Raw genomic sequence first — 20,975 nt, 5'->3', positions numbered from 1 at the left:
AAACCTGAAAGAAACCTAAAAAGATGTTTGCATCAAAAAAGTATTTATTTCCCTATAGGCCAATTTTTAAAACGGAAACTCCTAGATAACTTATAAACTGAAAAAAGCATTAGCAAACGAGATAAATGGTGCCTCTCCTCTTTGCCTGCGTAACTCAAAGGCTCAACTGCATTTGCAATTTGTAAAACTGCCGAAAATAAAATACACGCCCTGCCGCACATGGCGTATGCGCAATATTTGCAATGTTTGTAATGGAACGACAGCTGTGCAACAAAAGCCTAAGCTCGACAGAAGGAAAACATAAAAATGCCATTTCACATGGCTTTCAATTTATTAATATTTTATACGGGCCACTGGCAGAAAGGGAATACATAGAGAGCACGCAAATGGCGGACGGTGAAAATGGCTTTGGCAATTCAGGCGTAAAATGTGCATTACTCATACGCCGCATGGCCCAGCGGCTGATGATGGGATGACCTACACCACTTTGCTATGCCTTTTACCTGGGCGCACGCATAAATTGCACAGCACATTACGCATACGCACCGATGGCCAGGACAAACGCACAAATAAATTACGCATTACATTTTTCGGCTACTGTTTACAGGCCCAGCGGCAAAGCCATCAAGTGACTCGAAAGCCAGCAGATTGATGGTGCAACTCGCTGCCGCTGCCACTGCCGCGTTGCCTCATTATGGAGTCCCCGAAAACATATTTTCGCATTCATCACATGGCAAAAGTTTTTGCAGCCGCAAAAGTGGAAAAGGGGAAACCTCCCAGCTTCCTGGCATCCTAGCATCCTGGCACATAATTGAAGCACATCGCAGACTCGTTTATAACGCAGTCATCTCCATGGCAATCCTATGGCTGCGTGTATTGCAGAATTTTATGGATTCTCCCTGCTTTTTATGGCGCTTTCATTTGCAAAATTTCTGCACAATTAGTGAGAGGGAAACTTTGAATTGTGTTTTTGGGGCATGTTGAATGTGAGACAACTCAAAAGGGAAACCATAACGTACTTAATTAATTCAAGCTGGCTCAGAAAAATGTGGCAGCTTTAATCAGTGTTCACTACACATTCAGAAAACTAGGCACTCTTGATTGGTAATAGTTTCTTGTTACTTGAATCTTTTTGATTGTGGTCTAAATAATTTATTGATGCTTCTTATGTTCTTTTAATTCAACAATTTCAAGGTTGCACTTGTGGGTTCTAATAACACAAGCAAAATTAAACTTTAAATCTTCTTCAAATATGTAAAATATTGTTGTACCAACTTCTTTCCTAATTTCAAGTTCAACGAAAAGGACAATCGGATGTGGGCACAGTCATTAGGGATAAGCGAAGATGTGTCGTCGTGACACCTTCCACCTGAAGTGATTCGTTTGAGTCAATCTGCGAGATGGGAGCCCTTAAAGTCGTGGCAATACTTTGCTCTATTTGGACAAGGCGTGGCGCAACAAAGGCGACATTGAAACTCCAGCCACCCACTCAGCCACCCAACCACCTGAAGGGGTGGTGTCTGAAAGGGTGGAACATGCATTAAACAAACAGCTGAGCCTTTTGTGTTGACTCATTAACGCACAGGTCGGCGTAGAAAGGGGAAAGTGGGGAAAGTAAGTGACAGAGCCAGCGAAACGACAGAAATGAAACATCAGGCTGAAGCTTCCTCCCTTCCGCTCAGTGTAATAAATACGCCACAGTCGTAAAAAGCAAGCAGCAACCAAAACAAAGGACAAGTTCAAAACGAGTTGCCAACTTTTTTCAAGCTATTTTTGGCGGAAAAACAATTTGAAAAAAAGCTGTCATTTCAAATCGAATGATGAATAAGTTGGCAAAACAGATGTACAAGGTGAACAATTTTCAAATTTGTATCTTACGCAGCTTAAATTGGTATATCACTTGTTAGACTTGAACATTGCCATTTGAATCTTATGGATATGTATCTCTTAGATGCACAAATATACGATTTTAACATTATTTTTCTAAATAATGAAGTTTTTATAGAATTTGTATACGTTTTACATAACCATCACCAACTATTGGTAATACCGAAAGTGTTGGAAAAAATATTCTCAAAATTGTATATTGTCCTTCCGGAGATTTGGCTTTTTTTCGATGAATTGTCAGCCGTCTGCGCTTTCACCTCTGGGCCAAACAAAGTGCCACCCCCTGGCCACGTCTGGCAGTCGACACGACACTCGACTTGGCTGAAATACGGGGCATGGGATTCCGGGGACAGGCCCGCAGTTAGAGCCGGATCCGGAGTCGACCCGACAGTGAGCTCGCTTGTTGTGGAGTAACAATTTTCATTTTCAACGCCGAGCGTAGGGCGCAAAAAACGCATAAAATTTTACGAGCGCAGCTAAGCAGAAGGGGAAAATAGGGGACAGGCCGGGAAAAACCGGGGAAAACCAGGAGCACCGAGGAGGCATGGGACAAGGACAAACTGGCTCCCTTGCGGGGTTACGACTCCCTCGGCAAAAGTTTAGCTTTCGTGTTGGCCATAAAATGCCTGACAGGGCTTAGGAATGCAGTTGATTTGGAATGGAATGGAGTTTGCCAGAGCCTTACGCTTCAATGGACTCGGAGCTGGAGTCGGAGGCGGAGTCAGCAGTCCATTGGGGGACTTTGCGGCTGATGCTTCAGTTTCAGTTTTCCGGGCAAGGGTTAGGCGGGAGCCCAGGTGATGTGACCCATCGCTTATTGAGTCGCTTTGCGTTAAGTTTCGGAATCTCCTTTTTATGGCCATAACGGTTAAGCGGCATTAGCTTCCACTCCGACTATTGTCTTTGGCCAAAACGAGATTGCAGCATTGTGAGAATTAGCGGTAAATGAGCCAGGTTAGTGGGCTGAAACACGGCCAAAATGAATGTGGATGGGAGGGTTCTTGGAGATAGAGAGAGGCGCAAGGAAAACTGAAGACAAACTTTGCTTTTCCACGGGGCATTTAAGTTCAATGAGGTGGGCGGGGGACACAAACATATAAAACAGGTAATGGAACGTTGGGTAACTGCCAGCTGTGAAATGGAAAATTCGCCGACGTGGAGTGGGAAAGAATCTCTGAAATAATTATAGATAATTGCAAGCAAAATATTATTAAGCCGAGCTTACAATAACAAAAGCATTGATAAATAGGATTTCCTCTTTGGAAAATAAATTGATTTAATAACTCAAATTAAATCCAGTTCCGTTTCAGGACCATAACAATCCGTAACAATTACGAAGGAACAGGTAAGGCAAACATCCCAATTTAATGGGATATGTCCTCAGTGCCTTATTCATATTGTTTGATTAGCCGCAAATCCTTTTTCACAGTCTAACGCGCCAACATATTTGACTTGAGCATTAAGCGGGCTTTTGCCCTTTGCCCCAAGCAAATATGCCGCAGAGAGAGAGTGGAAAACTTTAACTACACACCCACAGACAAGAGCGAAAGTCGGAGAAAGTCTAGCAGAAGGGCAAACAAAAGTAACTGAAAAATTTAGCGCTATGTCAACACATTCCAACAGGCAGCCAGGAAGGTCCTAAGGTCCTTGGGCCAAAGCTTTCTACCCGTTTTCCCGTTTTCCAGAAACGAGCAGCCATCCGAACAAAAGGACAATGCAACTCGAGTGCTCAGCCGAAAAAGCGAGTTGTAAGCTCACATGTGCTCAAAGAAATGCCAAGTGCTTGTACTGCTCAATGGGCCAAGGGGAGATTTTAATAAGTAGCCTTAACTTGTAGTTCTCCCCTGACTGCCTTCACTTTTTTACAAGGAGAATGAATTTTCCAAACTATTTCCCCGCTGTGCAGAAACTTTGCTTGTACGCTCGCCACCGCATACAAATGATCTTGGGCAAAACTTCTAGACCGACTGAAAAGTATTTTAAAAACTTTCCCGAAAACCCACTCCATTAGGCGGCGATTGTCTTGAGTGAGCTGAGCAAGCTGCTGGATAAATTAAGACACAGCCAGGACCACAAATCATTGAATTGAACCGCAGTGCGACAGGATTCCTGGGAAATCGGGGGAGCCTAGGGTATCCGAGAAGGAGGAGGTAGCACCCGCGGGCTCAGCTGCCTTTTCCATCCAATCCCAGCCATCGATTGGCCCCTAAAGGCGACACATGTGGCTGGAGTCCCTATCTCAACTTCCTTACTTACACCCGATTCCTCTCCCCTATTCAATATTTTTGGTAATACAATTTCATGGAACTCCTCGGGATTCTCCTTCTGCGGCTGCCGCTGCTCGTCCTGAATTTTAATAGACTGATTCGTAGGAGGAAGGGGATGAGTTCAATAGGAGCCAAAGGGTTGTCACAACCCGCACGAACTTTGGTCGGAAAGAGTTGTCGCTTAGCAAATTTTATCAATAATAAAAATGCAGAGTTTTCCCCTCATTTTCCAGCCCCCAAACTCCTGGCAAAGTTATCTTGTCAAGCATTTTTATAGTCTACTGCCGTCTCGGTTTGCTCTTCGTATTTACTTGGCAATTACTTCGAGTCCGGATTTAATTGAATGCAAAGTAGAAACTGCAACCCAAAACATTTCACTTTTGCGGAGAAGCACTGAATGAACATTTACACTCTGGAAAATTGGGAGCTTTTGGTAAAGTTTTTGATTGAATTCAAAATGTAACTACTTTGTCAACGTGGGTAGGGTTCATGTCCTAGTGACTACTCAACTCAACTGCTTTACTAATGTATAATAAACAACTTTAAATCCAACTCTTTCGTCTGTTGTTCCTCATTCTTGAGAATAAGTTTTGGTCTTCTATACATTTTTTTCCAGCACATTCGTCGAGACGTCCTCGTGGGCGAGTGGGCACCAAGCCACAGAGGAGGCAACCATGTAAAGGAGGTGGGTGGATGGAACTGGGATCAGGAGACGCCTCCAATCGCGCAAGGAAAACAGAACGCTGCAGCTGAGATGGCAACTGAGGAGCAGCCAAGGAGTAGGGATTGTGTGTGGTTCGGTGTAGGCATCCACGTCTGTCTGTCGCCCATTTTCAAGTTGCATAATTTTGTTTTCCTTTCACGGCGAGCCAGCTCATTTCTCGCGTCCTCCACAGGCGAACATAGCAGCCTTTCACCCATCCAGCTCCCAACTCCACCCATCTGGTGTGCACATTCTTGGCTGCATTCATACTTTTTCACACCCTTTAGGATTATTTCGTGCATGGCATCTCAGGGCTGGCAGCTCGAGAGGCTGTGCTCGCTGCTTGCAGGAGGAAACTCCTGGCCAGGAGCTGCTCCTGTTGCCATTTGCCCTGAATGGAACTCGTTTCTGTTCTCATTTCGCCCATTCAGTGTGCTGTGCACCTGCTGTTTTTAAAGCAATTTAAATTAACAGCAATGACGACGACCAAGTCCTGCCGCAGGAGCAGAACAGTGAGTGAATGCGACTTCGTGTGTGTTTGTTTATGCCCCACGGCATCCAGAAGGTGGGCTTCTAGGGGTTGGGGTTGGGCTTTTGGGTTCTGGGGTATGGGGTCTGGGGTCTGGGGTATGTGTGCGTTCCCGACATGCAATTGGAATGCAATTTGTTATGGGAAGTTAAGTCTCCACTTGTCAGTTAAGTTTACGCTTGGCTGTTTGCCCGTTGTCGTCGTCCTCGCAGGTTGCCATGCAGTTATGGCCCCGGATCATGGCACTTGGCCTCCTGCTGCTCCTGCTGCTCCTCCTGCTCCACCTCCTCCTTCTACTCCATTTTGCCCACCCTGTCTGCGCCCGTCCTTGTTGGGCAGTTAAAAAATAATTAAACTCTTTAAATATTTAAATTAATTTGTGCTGTGCCATGCAGTTGTGCACAAGAAAAATAAACCGAAATTCCGCACTTAATTGGCAAGGACTGAGCTGCTGCTGACGGGGCGAATGAGTGATATTTGGCGTTTTGGAAGGGGGTAATTCGTAGACTTGACACTGGAAACGTATCCTTACTAATCACTTACTTGATGAATAAAGTAGAGAGCACTTTAGAGATTTAAAATACTTGCCATCAAAAAGGGTACAATTAAAAATCTAGTAAAAACACGCAAAGCAAAAATATGCAGAAAAAAAATGTTGTAAAATATAACGCCAGACAAAATACATAACCCACGGATAAATTAATCCCCGGACAAATGAACCCCCAGCAAATATTTCAGCATGCAAACTAAGGCCCATACAAATTAATCGCCAGACTACTAAATTATCAGACAAACCAACATCCGGATAAAAAAACATAATCTAACCTACGGACAAATAAAAAAATAAACCTCAGACAAACTAACACCTGGAGAAATTAACCCCCAGACAAACTCAGCTGCGTACAAACAAAGATTTTATAAAGTTACCAACAGATAAAGTAAACTATAGAAATGTCAATTTCCCAACAATAAGTTATATTCGAAAATTCCGGGATCAACATTGAGGCAAAAAAACCCTAATATATTTAACTACTGCAAAAACTAACCCCGACAAAGTGTAAGTAAGTGCACTTTTAGATATATGTATGACTTCATTTGTAGATCGTATCAATATGATTCTTGTGGACACTTTTTATACCGATTACTCGTGGACGTTAATTTGCTGCATGGACCACCAATCAAATCGACATGATCACGTCGGTTTTCTTGTTAACCAAGATGCAGAATATGTTCACCCTGATAAACATCAGTTTCTCAGAGTGCATAAAATATTAAAAAGATTATCGGAGAATTTCACAAACTAAAATTATTTTGAAGTTGACAAGAAGATACGGTTCCATGAGCTACTTATGGTCTGAAGATAAACTGATTCCAGAGCCGTCATCCGATTTTGATCAAATTAAAACCCAAATTATATTTTGTCAAAAGACAAATTAGCAAAAATTATTAGAAATAATAATTTCGTACTCTTTGCTCATAAATGGTTTTTGGTTTTCGGTATATAAACTTCCTTTTTTGTTAAATGTGTAATAACGGCAAGGGAACATAATCTTTGGCAAGCCGAAGTTGGTTTCCTATCTTGTTTATACTTATAAGTAATATAAACTTTTAGTTATTCCAAATATTTGTTTTTTTTCTAAGCTAGCGAATATCGGATATTTCTTTTACTGTACCCAGCTATAAAAACAAGGGCCGACTAACAAGATGAGTAAACACCACCAAAACAATGTCCAGAATCATCCAAACGCAGAGCACGCAACTTTTGACTACTTTTGACTACTGGCGCCAGTTTGGATGCCCCGCCCATCGACCGCCCATCCACCGCCCACTTCCCGGCAGTTGGGCCTTTATAGGCGTTTACTTTGACATATCGCCGCCGACTTAACCAAGACGCCCGGCCAACTAATCGAGCTGAAGGCTTAACTACTCTGGATACTTTGGTACTGAAAGTACTGCGAGCTGTGGGAGGAGCGCCTGAAATTATGCTACACACAAGCGAGCTGGAAATGGACTCGGAAAATCAGACGATTTACATGCAGGCAAAATGTTGATTAGAAAATTAATTAAGGCTTTTACGATGGCACCGAGCTCTGAGCCCAGTTCTCCACTGGAAAACTTTCGCTTCGGCGAATTTACGACATTTTTATGACGGGCTGCCATGCGAAAGCGGGTTTTCGAGGTTTTTCTGGGTGGGTTGCCTCGTAAAAAGTGCGTAAAAAGTTGCTGTCAGTGGCAGGAGCTCCTTTTCCAGCTCCAGCTGATAAGGCAGCCTTTCGCCAGGATATTCAATGCTCCTCCAGCTCCATACTTTCCGCTTATGCAGATGGGCTCCGGCCGTAGAGTTGCTGGTAAATTTCGCCCAATAAATAAATTGTGCGCCCAATGTGTGAAGCCTTTCAGTCGCTGGCTCCTTGTGGGCGTCAACATGCCCGCAATTTATTATTGGGGTTTGGGAGGTGAATGAACCCGTACAGGCAGACAAATGTATGTATGAAACCCTGCCAAAAAATGGGATTGTAAAATACAAAGGACTAAAGCCTTACAAGAGAATTGGTAGCTACGTTTCTAATCAAAGCAAATGCAGAGTTCTATATCCAAACTGAATGAACCGAAACTATTTTTTTTTTTATTTATATGAATAAAGTGTTTTTAACTTCATTATCATTATTATGGTATCAGATAAAGAATAACTCTCAAGGTTATAAGGATCTTAAATTTATTCAACTATATACAAAATATTACAAGTTTTACTTTTAAGTGTTTGTATAGTGAACGAGAGGTTTTATTTTTTCTGTGCACTTTCGGCTTAAGCTTCGAAGCTCGATTGGTGCCATCCAGGATCTACCCAGTTATACAGATCCCTGCCAGGAACCCAGAAACCCAGGAGCTCGAGCACGACCAACCCCCGTTGAGTGCAGCAAACGCCGAGGGGAGGATTCCTCGGCTTGGGCGACTGCACAATGGCAAAGAACTTGACGAAATCATTACTTCGCCCCGACATTTATTGATGCCATAAAGTTGAAGATTTATGCGTTGTGGCAGTCGCACAAAACAGCCAAAAAGCACCCGCCCAGGAGCATTGCACCCACTCCGGGGGCAAACCGCACGGGGTGAACGGCGGAACGGAAAACAGGGAACAGGGAACAGGGAACGGGGAACCCACCCGGCCAGGACATCGATACCCAGTTCCCCTCGACCAGGAATAGCCTGCTCGCTACGTGGGCATGTCAAATGCTCGCTATTTTGGCATATTGCAGCACAGTGGGGCACGCTGGAATAACCCATTTGTCCTGCGGATTTGATCGGAAGGAACACCCCGCCTTATCTTGCCCCTTCAGATACACACTCACACACCCACACAAGAGCGTGTTAATTTATTTAAATTGACTACGTGCGGAGTTTACTTGCGTCTTGGGCCCCACCTCCCACCTCTCCACCTCTGAAGGAGTTTCGTGGGGGAACTGTCTCACTGTTTGCACAAATTTCACATTTTACTGCGCCCGTCGACGTTTTTGTCTACAAATGCAAACCAATTCAGCGGACTGCGGGCGGGAATGTGTGACTGAGATTCACGCCATGGCTATAACCGACCATCTCAGTGAGGTACTGTGGGTAATACAAATAGAAAAAACTAACTAACAAACAATGTATGTAGCAAATTGGAAGTCCACGTTTTCATTTTAGATAATCAACTAGTTTTATTTTAACTTTTATCATTTCCAAACGATTATACATTTAAATGGTAGTAATACTTTCTTAGAAACGGCAGTTTATATGTCCTACTGCGCTTCAAATTCAATAGTTATCTAAATTCCTGACTATAACATTAAATTCACGTAGTAGTTATCCCTTTTACAGCATAAGCTCTGGGAAAAGCATGAATTATATTTTTAAACAATCTGTAATTTTAATAAATAATTAAGTAAATAATAGTATCCTTTACTAAGTCAGTAACCGTGCTTTAAACATTCTGTTGCAGCTTGCGATGGCAAATCATTAGCCTCACTCATATTTCCGTAGGGCATTTAACCACGCTCGTACATAAAAACTCATTTGAAAGAGTGCCTCACCGGCGCGACTCCCTTCGCTGGACGACAACGAAGGGCAACAGAGACAAGAGCCGCGGGTGCTCGTCCATGGCTTCCATCGCACTCCTTCACCAGTTCCGGGGGAGGCGCGCTCAAGTGCACATTGGCTGCTGGCTGAAATGCACGGGCACAGCTGCTCCTTCAACAATTCGCGTGTCAACAATAAGCGCAATAACTTAAGCTTCATTCAATGTGGTGAGCTGCGGCCCGAGGCAAGTGATGAATGCCTCTCAACGTGGAGGAGACCAGCAAGCTAATTAACCGGCAAATGGATTTCATCTGGCGAACACTAGGCACTTGTGCTTCGCTTTCTCCACTTGTAAAACACAATCTCAACCGTTTGCTTTCACATTCTCCTGGCTATCATCTATGGCGCATGCAGGATTTCCCTCTTTTGTGCTCAATTCTTAAAAGCTTTAACAATTGTCTTTGGGTCGCGAAAAAAATACGCACAGCTTAAATGATTAACAAATCAGAACATATGCTTAAGAAGACTTGTATATCTGTAGTGTTGTATATACGTGAATCACAAATATTTTGATCTACAACTCGGGCAAAAAACTAAATGGATTATATATACATATAAAATGAACTATATAAGATTACATGCTAAACTAAACAATAAATTTTAATGCACACATTTAAACGTGTTTGGTTGACTAGATAGAGCTGCCGTTTTCCCTACTGCTCCCTTCTCTTACTATTTCAGGGGATTGTTCTTCAAGTAGTTAGCCAGGAGGACCAGAGCAAATGATGAAATCAGAAATACACTGCCGGGTATAGAACGTCTAACAGGCAAATTGGGATCAAGTTCTCGCTGAGCAAACAGCTCGACATCAGCCTCGTACGTCTCGTAGTTGTTCCAGTGCAGGCATTTCTTTACCGCATAATCCCAGCGCCTGTAGAGCAGCTCTCGACCTGGAAAAATAATATAGTTATGTACATTTGAATTGGGAAGTATTAGTAGGAAGAGCACAAAACTCAGGATTAGATTTGGAAATAAAAAAAAGGAAAGTTGTTATTTCGTTGCAGTGACCTAATTACAACTTACGATTTTTGGTAGTTGTTGGCGAGAAGACATCCGTGGGCGGGGAGTACATTTTTACGGCATATTTCAGGGACACCACTTTCATCGTCACGCCCGCGGTTATCATAACGCCCAAGCCAGCAGGCGAGGTGGTCTGCGGCCGCTCCAGCATGTAGCCGATGATGTCCGCTATGAACTGCACCAAATGCGAGTTCTCGGCGTAATCGCCGCCGAACGTAAGCACAGGCTGCATGCAGGAGCGGTCCCAGTTGGGTGTATCGCGCTTGAATGCCTGTAGCACTTCAAAGATCTGGAACCCGGTGGCCTCGTAAGCAGCTTGGGTGATGTTTTCCGCTGTTGTCTGGCTGGTAAGTCCCAAGATTATGCCCCTGGCATCGTGCCGCCAGTAAGGAGCGTACAAACCATGAAATGCCGGCACAAACGTTATCTCCGACCTCTTGGCCGCCAGTCCACACTCGGCATTCAGCATGGATGAGGAACAGGAGGACGAGATCATCGAGTTCTCGCCGATGAATGTATTCAAAGACTCCACCACATTATCATTGGAATTAATCTCAGTATTGATCTGCAGTTTATCCCGCAGCCATGTCACAGTTGAACCGGCATTTGAAATGGCTCCCTCAAGTGTGTAGTTAGTGGGCTCTTTTTCGCCCAGCTTGTGCGCTATGCCCGTTATCAGTCCATTTGCTGAGTCCAATTTCTCCCTGCCCGTGTTAAGAAGCACGAAACAGCTATCGTCCAGGGTGCAGACATTTTGCCCGGCCTTCACGCAGAGCTGGCCCAGCAAACTTGCTGGCTGCTCACCCATCATTGCCGCTATGGGAACGCCCAGCAAAGGACCCTCCAGCACGTAGCCGAAGATTTCGGAGTTGGATCGTATGCGCGGCAGTATGTTCAGGGGCAATCGAAAGAACTGGCAGAGTTTAGGATCCCACTGCTCTGTGGACAGATTCAAAAGGGAGGTGTAGTGGGCATTGGTGAGGTCCGTAGAGTGCACACCAGTCTCTACGCCGCCGGTGAGGTTCCACAGAAGCCAGGAGTCCAAGGTGCCGAATAAGCACTTGTTCTCCTCAATGGCTGTGGCTACAGAAGGAACGTGATCCATCAGCCAGCGTATCTTAAGGGCACTGAAACAGCTGCTTAGGGGCAAGCCACTGCGATACCTCACGTACTCCACATTATGCCGAACATTATGGAGCAGGCTCTTCAGGATGGGAGTACTGCGGCAATCTGACCAGCCGATTGCATTGTGCAGTGGCTGTCCCGTCTCCTTGTTCCATAACACCGAGGTTCCGCGTTGATTTACGATGCCGATGGCAATAATATCATGTGGATTGATCTCCAGTATAACCAGGTTCTTATAGGCGGTCTGCAAAAGTAGTTAGATTAGGTGCCGCATGATGATATAACCCGGTGATTAGGCACCTCTATGCACTCCTGTGTGTTCTTCCATATCTCGGCAGGATCGTACTCCATCCAGCCCGCCTGGTGGACAATCTGACGGAGCTTGAGCTCATGGTAGGCCAGGACCTCGGCATTTTTCGTTGAGTAAATCTATAGAAATAGAATCTGAGTCAGCGGCCGTTTTCGGCTTTTGGACCTTCTCACCAGAAAGCGGCAGTGGGTGCTGTTCACGCAGGCGACACCGATGAGTGCTCCGAACCTCCCGTAGCGCCCGTTGGACATCTTTGGCCTGTCCGGTGTCCACGGACACGTGCTAAATGGTGTTAAAGCGCGCTGGCCGAGCAAAATAACCAAGCCGTGTTTTGTTGTTGTCGCTTTTTGGAACGCCAATTGTCTAGTGATGTAAGAAATCGTTGTTTCATCGTACATCGATGTTACCTATCGATTTATTAGCGAATACGCCAACCGCAGGTTGCTGTACAATTTCCATCATGAATATGTATTGAGACTATTAGTGCTTAACTACTGTGCTAGACTTTAGTCGGCTTCAAATTCGCTCAACTATATAAATAAAAACTAATTTAAAATAAAAATGTAAACGAGTTTATATTTAATATATTTAAAAAAATATCATATATTTTGATCCAAAGTTAATTTATCAATTAAGATCTAGTTCCAGTTCTACATTTGTCGCATTTTACGCAACTCTATCACCACTCGGTAACCCTGCCATTTTCGGCTTTGCACCATCTGGTCACACGTTTAATTTTCCGGGCCCTTCTCTCCACGAAGCAAAATAGAAACAAATTTCACATATTTCATGCTAAATTGGCACAGATCCGTACTACCATGCTCATGAGTCGAGCGCTCTGCCGGAGCTGGCTGCCCCAGGTGGCGTAAGTAAGCGGACAGTGACAGAGTTCCGTATCCGGAGTAACCCAACTTAAACTTACAGCCACAGATGTCGTGCTAATGTGAATATACCAATCCTGCGGATAAACTCTGGTCATCCGGCAGCCAGGTCATGCCGGCAGTTTCACAGAAACCGAAAAGAGAGCAGCAACCTCAAGCCGGCGAGTGGGGAGCCTCTGGCTGCGGAGCAGAACACCACGGTGCCGGTGAACAATGTGATCAAGGCGGTGGCCTTCACGGGAGCAGTAAGTTTGAATTATGGCCAGCACTCGAACGGAATTTCCATATAACCATTGATTCACATTTGTAGTTTACGGTCGGCTGCTTTGCGGGTGCCACCATCCTGGAGTACGAGAACACACGTAGCCTGATCCTGGAAAAGGCGCGCCAGGCGAGATTCGGTTGGTGGCAGAGTCGGTCACTGGCGGACAAAGATTACTGGACACAGCTCAAGCAGGAATTCCGACGACACTGGGACTCACTGACGCCCGGCGACAAGATGTTTGCTCCTATCTTACTCTGCAATTTAGTGGCCTTCGCCATGTGGCGCGTGCCCGCTCTGAAAGGCACCATGATGACCTATTTCACATCTAATCCAGCGGCGAGTAAGTGCTAAGATGCAATATGAAATTACGCATTTTAAACCTCTAACGAATAGATATGTAAACTTATCGTTAGGGATTTTATATATGTGTGAATTTGGCCATTATCACAATGTATCAGATAAGATACATTCAATTACTAAAAGTGCCTAAAAAAATATTTTAATCAAACATCACTTGAAAATATGTAGATGTATCTGCTACGATTTGAGCAAGACGACAAGATCCCCGTTTATTCCATATACACTACTAATTGGGACATATGGTTATATAAAAGTTGTCGAATTTGTTTTAATTGTGTCAGATTCTTTTTTATTCAGGCACTATTTTTAAACCAAATGGATCTTTTAACTAATAAGATCTATGATGTTCTCGCAGGAGTCGTCTGCTGGCCCATGTTCCTGTCCACATTCAGCCACTACTCGGCTATGCACATATTTGCCAATATGTACGTGATGCACAGCTTTGCCAACGCTGCGGTTCTGTCGTTGGGCAAAGAGCAATTCTTGGCGGTCTACCTCAGCGCCGGCGTCTTCTCCAGTCTGATGAGCGTGCTCTACAAGGCGGGCACGAGTCAGGCGGGGATGTCCCTGGGTGCGGTAAGTCAGCCTTTATTCAATGTAGTATCTATAAACTTAAAAGTCTTCCTTTAGTCTGGAGCTATAATGACACTGTTGGCCTATGTATGCACTCAATATCCGGACACGCAACTTAGCATTCTGTTTCTGCCCGCATTGACATTCTCCGCCGGAGCCGGTATTAAAGTGCTAATGGGCATCGACTTTGCCGGCGTCGTGCTGGGCTGGAAGTTCTTCGATCACGCAGCGCATTTGGGCGGCGCCATGTTTGGCATGTAAGTTTAGCGTGTATGTTTTGATCATCACTGGTTCTCTTACTAATTCTGCTGTAATCGGCAGATTTTGGGCTACGTATGGAGCACAGATATGGGCAAAACGCATTGGTTTGCTGAATTACTACCACGACCTGCGCCGGACGAAGCAGAAATAGTACAGGAGGATTGAGGGTTGGCCAAGTGAACGGACAGGGAGTTGAGGCTAGAGAGTGATAGCAACTAGCACTCTGATGTGTCAATAAGAGTGACATCGTTCTGCCTTAGAAGTTCATTGAAATCAGTTAAGTTAAATAAAGCGTTAACATCCTGTAATCATGTTGCTTCCCGGCACTTTTTCGGAACTTGGGGTTGATCCTTCTGATTTTTCAGAATACGAAAAGCCACCTCATTCCTTCGGTGCTGCATCTTCTCCCTAAGTTCCTCGACTGATTCCCGTTCTGGAGCGTAGGATATGTGTAAGGTTCCACCATAAAACTGATGGGCATCAAGCATCTTCTTGGCTCTTCTGGCCACCTCTAGGCGCTCGAATTTCACTGCGAACACATCTGTAAAAGCTTCCAGCTCCACTAAAACATAAGGAACATTGTAAAAAAGATCTTGAACAGGGCTTAACCTACTTTTTGAAATCATCTCTGAAGTTACGGAAATGCACGATTGCACTTTACCAAATCCCTGCAGTTTCGCCTTGAGATTAGCCTGAAGGTTTATTTTAGGTACACCGAAGATCAGCAAATGCCGAGACTCACTAGCCACTGTATAAACCTACAAATGATTGAAATTTCAGTAGAAGAGTAAGAAAACAAGGTTTTATATCCCACCTTGACAGCTTTTAATTCTCGGCCCTGACGGTATTTTAGTCTGGTAGTGCAGTATTCCAGACGTTTGTGGTGTTCCGAAGAATGGGCTTCCATATTTCAGCGTTTAAAAAGTAATCTATAACCAAACAGATTTGTTTACTAATATTCGAGTCCCCGATTAATTTAATTACCTATCGATAAATATCACAAGTCAGCTGTTATGTTATTATACTGTTATTAACATAAGGTGCTGTAATGGAATTCACTCAAAGTTTTTGAGTTGAGTAAATTAAGCACCTGTTGCATTTCCAATTAATCCACGATTCATTAAAAAATGATAGGTTGAATTTTAAGCCAATGTATTTGACAACAAAATATATACAACTATGCTCTCTCTTTTTTTTGTATCTTTTAATCTACAAAAAAGCCAACACTTTTCACTCAAATCACTGATTGAGACCGATTTGTCGTCAGCTGTTGATTTCTGGAATAGTCTAGGGTTGTCACAACGCTTCAAACATCGCGTACAATTGCATTTCAGAAATGAATTCATTATTTAAAATTTTGCGTGGCTAAACTTCAAATTGGTGCCTTACATAGGTGCAGTAGGAAGAAAATGTAGTAAGAGTTCTTTAAATCTAAGCAACATCTTCTTGCCTTTGATGGTTTAAAAAAAAATGTTCACCCGGAACTTCATTATATTTACCCTGAATTTCTTACATCTAGCTGCAGCTCTCGACAACCCTGATTTTCCCATACTTTTCCCATCACCAAAAATGGCGGCAAATCGAAACAGTTTGCCGCCCGGCATAAAAACCAAAGTAGCTGCGTTTCCCGGATCATTTGCCACACAAATTTCGAACTGTACGCTTAATACACGGCGTGGTTATAGTGAATTTCACCAGAGAATCAGAGAAGCCAATACCTGCTAAATATACACAATTCAAAAGCATCTCAAATGGCGTCCAAGGAAAACATTGCGGACAACATGGAGAAGTTCTCGCTTAAGGTAATCGACACGCAAATAAATTCGGAAAGTTCACAGCTATACATAGACGTAATACCGCGATCAGTGTGCTTGTGTGGATTTCTCCAAGGAAAAGTGCTACGCAGCGGAAAAATACTCATGCCTCGGTTGGTCTTCTTTGTTTTTTGTTGTTAACAGAGCCCCAGCAAGAAGATTCTGACGGAGAGCACCAACAACGTTCGCAAGATGTCCATTGGCCACGAGGTGAACGGCCAGTTGGCCAAGGAGTTATCCGCCGAAAATGGCATCGGCAAGTCTGCCAATTCCCTCATGGAGAAGTCCGTCACCCCCTTCGACCCGTCACTGGAGCCCCTTCTGCGCGAGAATCCCCGACGCTTTGTCATCTTTCCCATCCAGTACCACGACATCTGGCAGATGTACAAGAAGGTGTGTATACCATACAGCTATATTTTGTCCATTTGCATTGGTGGTGAAAATCGTTTTTTGGGCGGCAAAATTTCAAAAGGGCGGGCATTTCGAGATAAAGCGCGCCAAAAGCCGGTCACGTACTCAACGTGGTTGATTACATGAATCAGACTTTATGATAGCTGGGTTGTTTGGCTAAACAACCCCTCCCACCGCTCTCGACTTCCCTCCCCCTTCCGCTGATTCACTGTATCGTGTGTTACCCAATGTCAACATTAGCTTCAGTTTTGGCGGGAAAGTGCACCACAACGATTACACACCATTCTATTTTATGTAGTCAGTTACATTTCCCGCCTTTTAATTGCTTTGTTGTAACGCCGTTTACTTTTTAATTGCATTCACAATCTCGTTGTCCAAGATGACTTCAATTAAACCCCCGATAACCCCTGATAGCCCTTATTATAATGAATCAAATTAAAGACAGTTGTTTACTTTACAAGAGTGGAAAACTCACTTACGAAACAAAACAAACGCAATTACATATAACATTTGTATAAATATGGTCCAGCCTTTTGACTGATGTACCCTTATATGTATGTAGCTACAAAGTACATGAATGAAATGTAATACAGTAATAATCTATTTACATTTTAATTTATTTTTAATTTCCAGGCTGAGGCCTCTTTCTGGACCGTAGAGGAGGTGGATTTGTCCAAGGACCTTACTGACTGGCACCGCCTGAAGGACGACGAGCGCCATTTCATCTCGCACGTGCTGGCCTTCTTCGCCGCCTCCGATGGCATCGTAAACGAGAATCTGGTGGAACGCTTCAGCCAGGAGGTGCAGATCACAGAGGCACGCTGCTTCTACGGCTTCCAGATCGCCATGGAGAACGTGCACTCGGAGATGTACAGTGTGCTGATCGACACTTACATCCGGGATCCGCACCAGCGAGAGTACCTGTTCAACGCTATCGAAACGATGCCGGCTGTGAAGCGCAAGGCAGACTGGGCCCTGTCCTGGATTTCCTCAAAGTCGGCCAATTTCGGGGAGCGCATTATCGCCTTTGCCGCCGTGGAGGGCATCTTTTTCAGCGGCAGCTTCGCCTCCATTTTCTGGCTTAAGAAGCGCGGTCTTATGCCTGGACTGACCTTCTCCAACGAGCTTATCTCTCGCGACGAGGGCTTGCACTGCGACTTTGCCGTGCTGATGTTCCAGCACCTGGTGCAGCGACCCAAGCGTGAGCGCATCATCGAGATCATCCGCGACGCTGTGGCGATTGAGCAGGAGTTCCTCACCGATGCCCTGCCCGTTAATTTAATCGGTATGAATTGCGACCTGATGTCCCAGTACATAGAGTTCGTGGCGGACCGTCTGCTTGTGGAGTTGGGCGTTGGGAAGATCTACAACACCAAGAACCCCTTCAACTTCATGGAGATGATATCGCTGGATGGAAAGACCAACTTTTTTGAGAAGAAGGTGGGAGAGTACCAGCGCATGGGAGTGGTCAGCAACCCCCTGGATAACGTGTTCACCCTGGACGCGGATTTCTAGGGCTGGTCCCGGTCATCATTGTCGCAATTTAATCCTCTCAAGGGCTGGCTTCTCATCCTTTATATTTTAATTTGACGGCATTTATATGTAGTCCGTCTTAATTTTAACGTAGGCTAAGAACTATCACAGACCTTCAACACATTCACCTAATCATTACTTGGACCTCCAATTACGGCTCAAACACTGCAATTTTCTACACACTTGACTATTACGAGGAGCGTACCTTTTCCGAATTCATTGTACATAAAACATTCTAAATAAATTTATACATAGGCAATTATTAAGCACTACAATTGAAAGAGAGTTTTCAATATTCTAAAAAATCTTTGAAAATTACATTTAGTACCCCAATTCTATGGTTTTTACAAATGAAATGATTTGAATTTATTTAGATTTAAATATCTTTAATTAATCGTTGCAAACTAAAGATGGTATGTAAACTTATCGATAGTCACGAGATCTTTAACATTGTAATGCTATTCTACAATCAGCTGAACCGAACAATCCCCCCATTCGCAGTTTTTATCAGATCGGCTTAAATTCCTATTATTAAGTTTGCTTTGTTTTCATGAAATTAATTAAAAGTGAACAACAGCAGTGGATGATAAACCCAACCCGATTCTGATAGCCTTATCAGTTAGACGCCCTAATAGTTGCCAAAATGCGCACAGTACATTTAAAAGCAGGCGGAGGACCAGTGCGATAAGCAATAATGGATAGAAGGTGGGATCCAGAGAACGTCGAGGAGCAGTGCTTTCTCCTGGCGGCGGATATTTCCACCACCTCGGGAGCAGCTCCTTCCGGTTCTGAGGACGAGGCGGTGGCCACTAGTGGGGCCGTACGCAGCAAAACGAAGCTCAGGCAGCGACAGCTAAGAAATCGCATGCCGCTTCCCAGGATGCTGAGACGCCTTGGCTGCTACACACTGAGCGCCTTTATAATCTTTGCGCTACTCCTCGTCTACCTACCGCTCGTCTACTTGGATGTGCACAAGCGTAGTGGTAGGACAATGGTTTCCTTAATAGCCACATATTTTGTAAACATGATTCGTTGATACTTTCACAGCTGGTCTGCCCGATTGGACTCTAGAGACTTCCCGCAGCATAGGTGACTACCTGGATCTCGGGCACAGTTCTGCTCTCATTGTTCCCAAGGACTTTTGCCGGAATAAGACCTTCCTGGTAATCGCCGTATGCACCGGTGTCGACAACTTTATTCAGCGTCAGACCATCCGCGAGACCTGGGGCAACACCACCGAGTTCAACTACCCAGCCTTTGCAAAGCTCCATGGCCATCTCAAGGGGCACTACCTGCCGCCACTTCCGGACCGATTAAAGACGTACGGGGATTATCTGAGCGGCGAGGGCGACTCGATGACTGCCTCAGTGCGCATTGTTTTTATTGTGGGCCGCCAGAAAGATGAGGCCCTGTTAGGAAACGAGACCCTGACTCGCATTCACATTGAATCGGAACAGTACAATGACATTATTCAAGATAACTTCGTGGATAGCTACAACAACCTGACGTTGAAGTCTGTGATGGCTCTAAAGCACATCAGCCGCAGTTGCTTCAATACCTCGGCTTTCTTCCTCAAGTGCGACGATGATACCTTTGTGAATATACCGAACTTGCTACACTTTCTGCTCGGAGGAACAATACCTTTGTACAACGATACCCTGGACTACCACGATAGGTCCACTTATTTGGTCACTGCCCCGCAAAACCGATTGAAAGCCAGCAGCGAGGTTATGTATGGCCATCAGTTTTGCAACGTGGTGCCGGTTAGCGAAGTAAGCAGCAAGTGGTATATGCCCTCATACATGTATAAGCCGGAGGCGTATCCCAAGTATCTTTCCGGAGCCGGGTATCTGCTGTCCATCGATGCAGTACAGCGCTTGTTCGAGGCTTCGTTTAATACGACGCTGGTCTACCTGGAGGACGTGTACATCACTGGGTTGTGTGCGCAAAGGGCTAAGATCAGGCGACACCACCACCCACTCTTCAGTTTTGCCCACTCGAAACAGATGTGCGCTTTTAAGGGCAGCATCACGCAGCATCAGTTAAAAGACGATAGCATGGTGGTCGCCTGGAACCACGTCGCCAACTACTCCATTAAATGTCCGTCTCCGGGGCGGTACTTCAGCCAAGTTCGACTGCGCAAGCGTCCGATCTGTTAGAAGTCCTAAAATAGATCTTCAGGGAATGTCCACTAGCCCTTCCCATTTCTCCTGCTCTCTGATAAAAAACCAACAGCCTACATGTTATATTGGCTCGGCAAAGATTCTTGACATTCAGTTCCTAAAATTTCTTGCGAAACAGCTTGGTTTATAAAACGTAATCAGCTTGATTGACAGTCAATAGTGATATATAATCCTTATGACGTCTATACATACATACATATGTAGATCATTAACGTATTTATTATATTTCTTTTGAATTATTAGCGATTACTTCGCTCAACAATAAGTGTGTATATACAAGTTAGATTGATCATGGCCTAGCACCCCCAATACTCCATATCAATGTTAAAAGTAATGCACAAGGTAGATATCTGATAAATCTGCATATATTCTTAGAATCCCCAGATCTTAAGAAATTATTTAAAGACAGAGTTTATAATAGAAGAGTAAGTATTTATTTTTTGCCATCACATATATTATTATTTACAATTGTAACTTAGTTTTTAGTTGACACACTTCATCAGTAATTTTTCACTTTTTAATGAGTTCACTGTAAATTTCCCTGGTTCTATCTTTCTATCCTAACGAAGCCTATTTAATTGACGCACAGGAGTCTGCTTTAATAAGAAATAATTTGTTTAGTTTCTGATTCGTAAAATAACTATATTTATTAAATCACATTGCCAAATCACATTTGTTGTTGTTCAAAAGACCGAATAAAATGTTGTAACCAGTCTACCCAATTGAGTTTTTATTTT

At 44.2% G+C, this 20,975-nt stretch overlaps 5 protein-coding genes across 5 annotated transcripts; 3 read left to right on the top strand and 2 right to left on the bottom strand.

The window, feature by feature from the left end:
• Positions 1-9,184: 9,184 nt before the first annotated feature.
• Positions 9,185-12,406, bottom strand: LOC122613106 (glycerol kinase). Its single transcript, XM_043787114.1, has 4 exons — positions 12,131-12,406; positions 11,948-12,076; positions 10,526-11,891; positions 9,185-10,392 (listed from the first exon to the last, which is right to left on the bottom strand). The coding sequence occupies exons 1-4, from the start codon at positions 12,353-12,355 to the stop codon at positions 10,175-10,177; spliced, it is 1,938 nt and encodes a 645-aa protein (XP_043643049.1). The 5' UTR covers positions 12,356-12,406; the 3' UTR covers positions 9,185-10,174.
• A 255-nt stretch (positions 12,407-12,661) lies between these two features.
• LOC122612516 (presenilins-associated rhomboid-like protein, mitochondrial) lies at positions 12,662-14,605 on the top strand. The gene is made up of 6 exons (XM_043786195.1): positions 12,662-12,822; positions 12,882-13,083; positions 13,149-13,443; positions 13,819-14,039; positions 14,094-14,293; positions 14,358-14,605. The coding sequence occupies exons 1-6, from the start codon at positions 12,776-12,778 to the stop codon at positions 14,446-14,448; spliced, it is 1,056 nt and encodes a 351-aa protein (XP_043642130.1). The 5' UTR covers positions 12,662-12,775; the 3' UTR covers positions 14,449-14,605.
• Positions 14,600-15,441, bottom strand: LOC122612517 (RNA-binding protein 48). The gene is made up of 4 exons (XM_043786196.1): positions 15,282-15,441; positions 15,112-15,226; positions 14,911-15,055; positions 14,600-14,859 (listed from the first exon to the last, which is right to left on the bottom strand). The coding sequence occupies exons 2-4, from the start codon at positions 15,202-15,204 to the stop codon at positions 14,606-14,608; spliced, it is 492 nt and encodes a 163-aa protein (XP_043642131.1). The 5' UTR covers positions 15,205-15,226; positions 15,282-15,441; the 3' UTR covers positions 14,600-14,605.
• A 443-nt stretch (positions 15,442-15,884) lies between these two features.
• Positions 15,885-18,330, top strand: LOC122612515 (ribonucleoside-diphosphate reductase subunit M2). Its single transcript, XM_043786193.1, has 3 exons — positions 15,885-16,099; positions 16,256-16,504; positions 17,156-18,330. Exons 1-3 carry the CDS (start codon positions 16,049-16,051, stop codon positions 18,035-18,037), a joined length of 1,182 nt encoding a protein of 393 aa, XP_043642128.1. The 5' UTR covers positions 15,885-16,048; the 3' UTR covers positions 18,038-18,330.
• A 189-nt stretch (positions 18,331-18,519) lies between these two features.
• Positions 18,520-20,955, top strand: LOC122612630 (beta-1,3-galactosyltransferase 1). Its single transcript, XM_043786374.1, has 2 exons — positions 18,520-19,038; positions 19,103-20,955. Exons 1-2 carry the CDS (start codon positions 18,750-18,752, stop codon positions 20,212-20,214), a joined length of 1,401 nt encoding a protein of 466 aa, XP_043642309.1. The 5' UTR covers positions 18,520-18,749; the 3' UTR covers positions 20,215-20,955.
• Positions 20,956-20,975: the final 20 nt, after the last annotated feature.

This window comes from Drosophila teissieri, chromosome 2R (assembly GCF_016746235.2).
Source record: "Drosophila teissieri strain GT53w chromosome 2R, Prin_Dtei_1.1, whole genome shotgun sequence".
Classification (NCBI taxonomy): Eukaryota; Metazoa; Arthropoda; class Insecta; order Diptera; family Drosophilidae; genus Drosophila; species Drosophila teissieri.
This window is presented reverse-complemented; position numbering and strand designations above follow the sequence as displayed.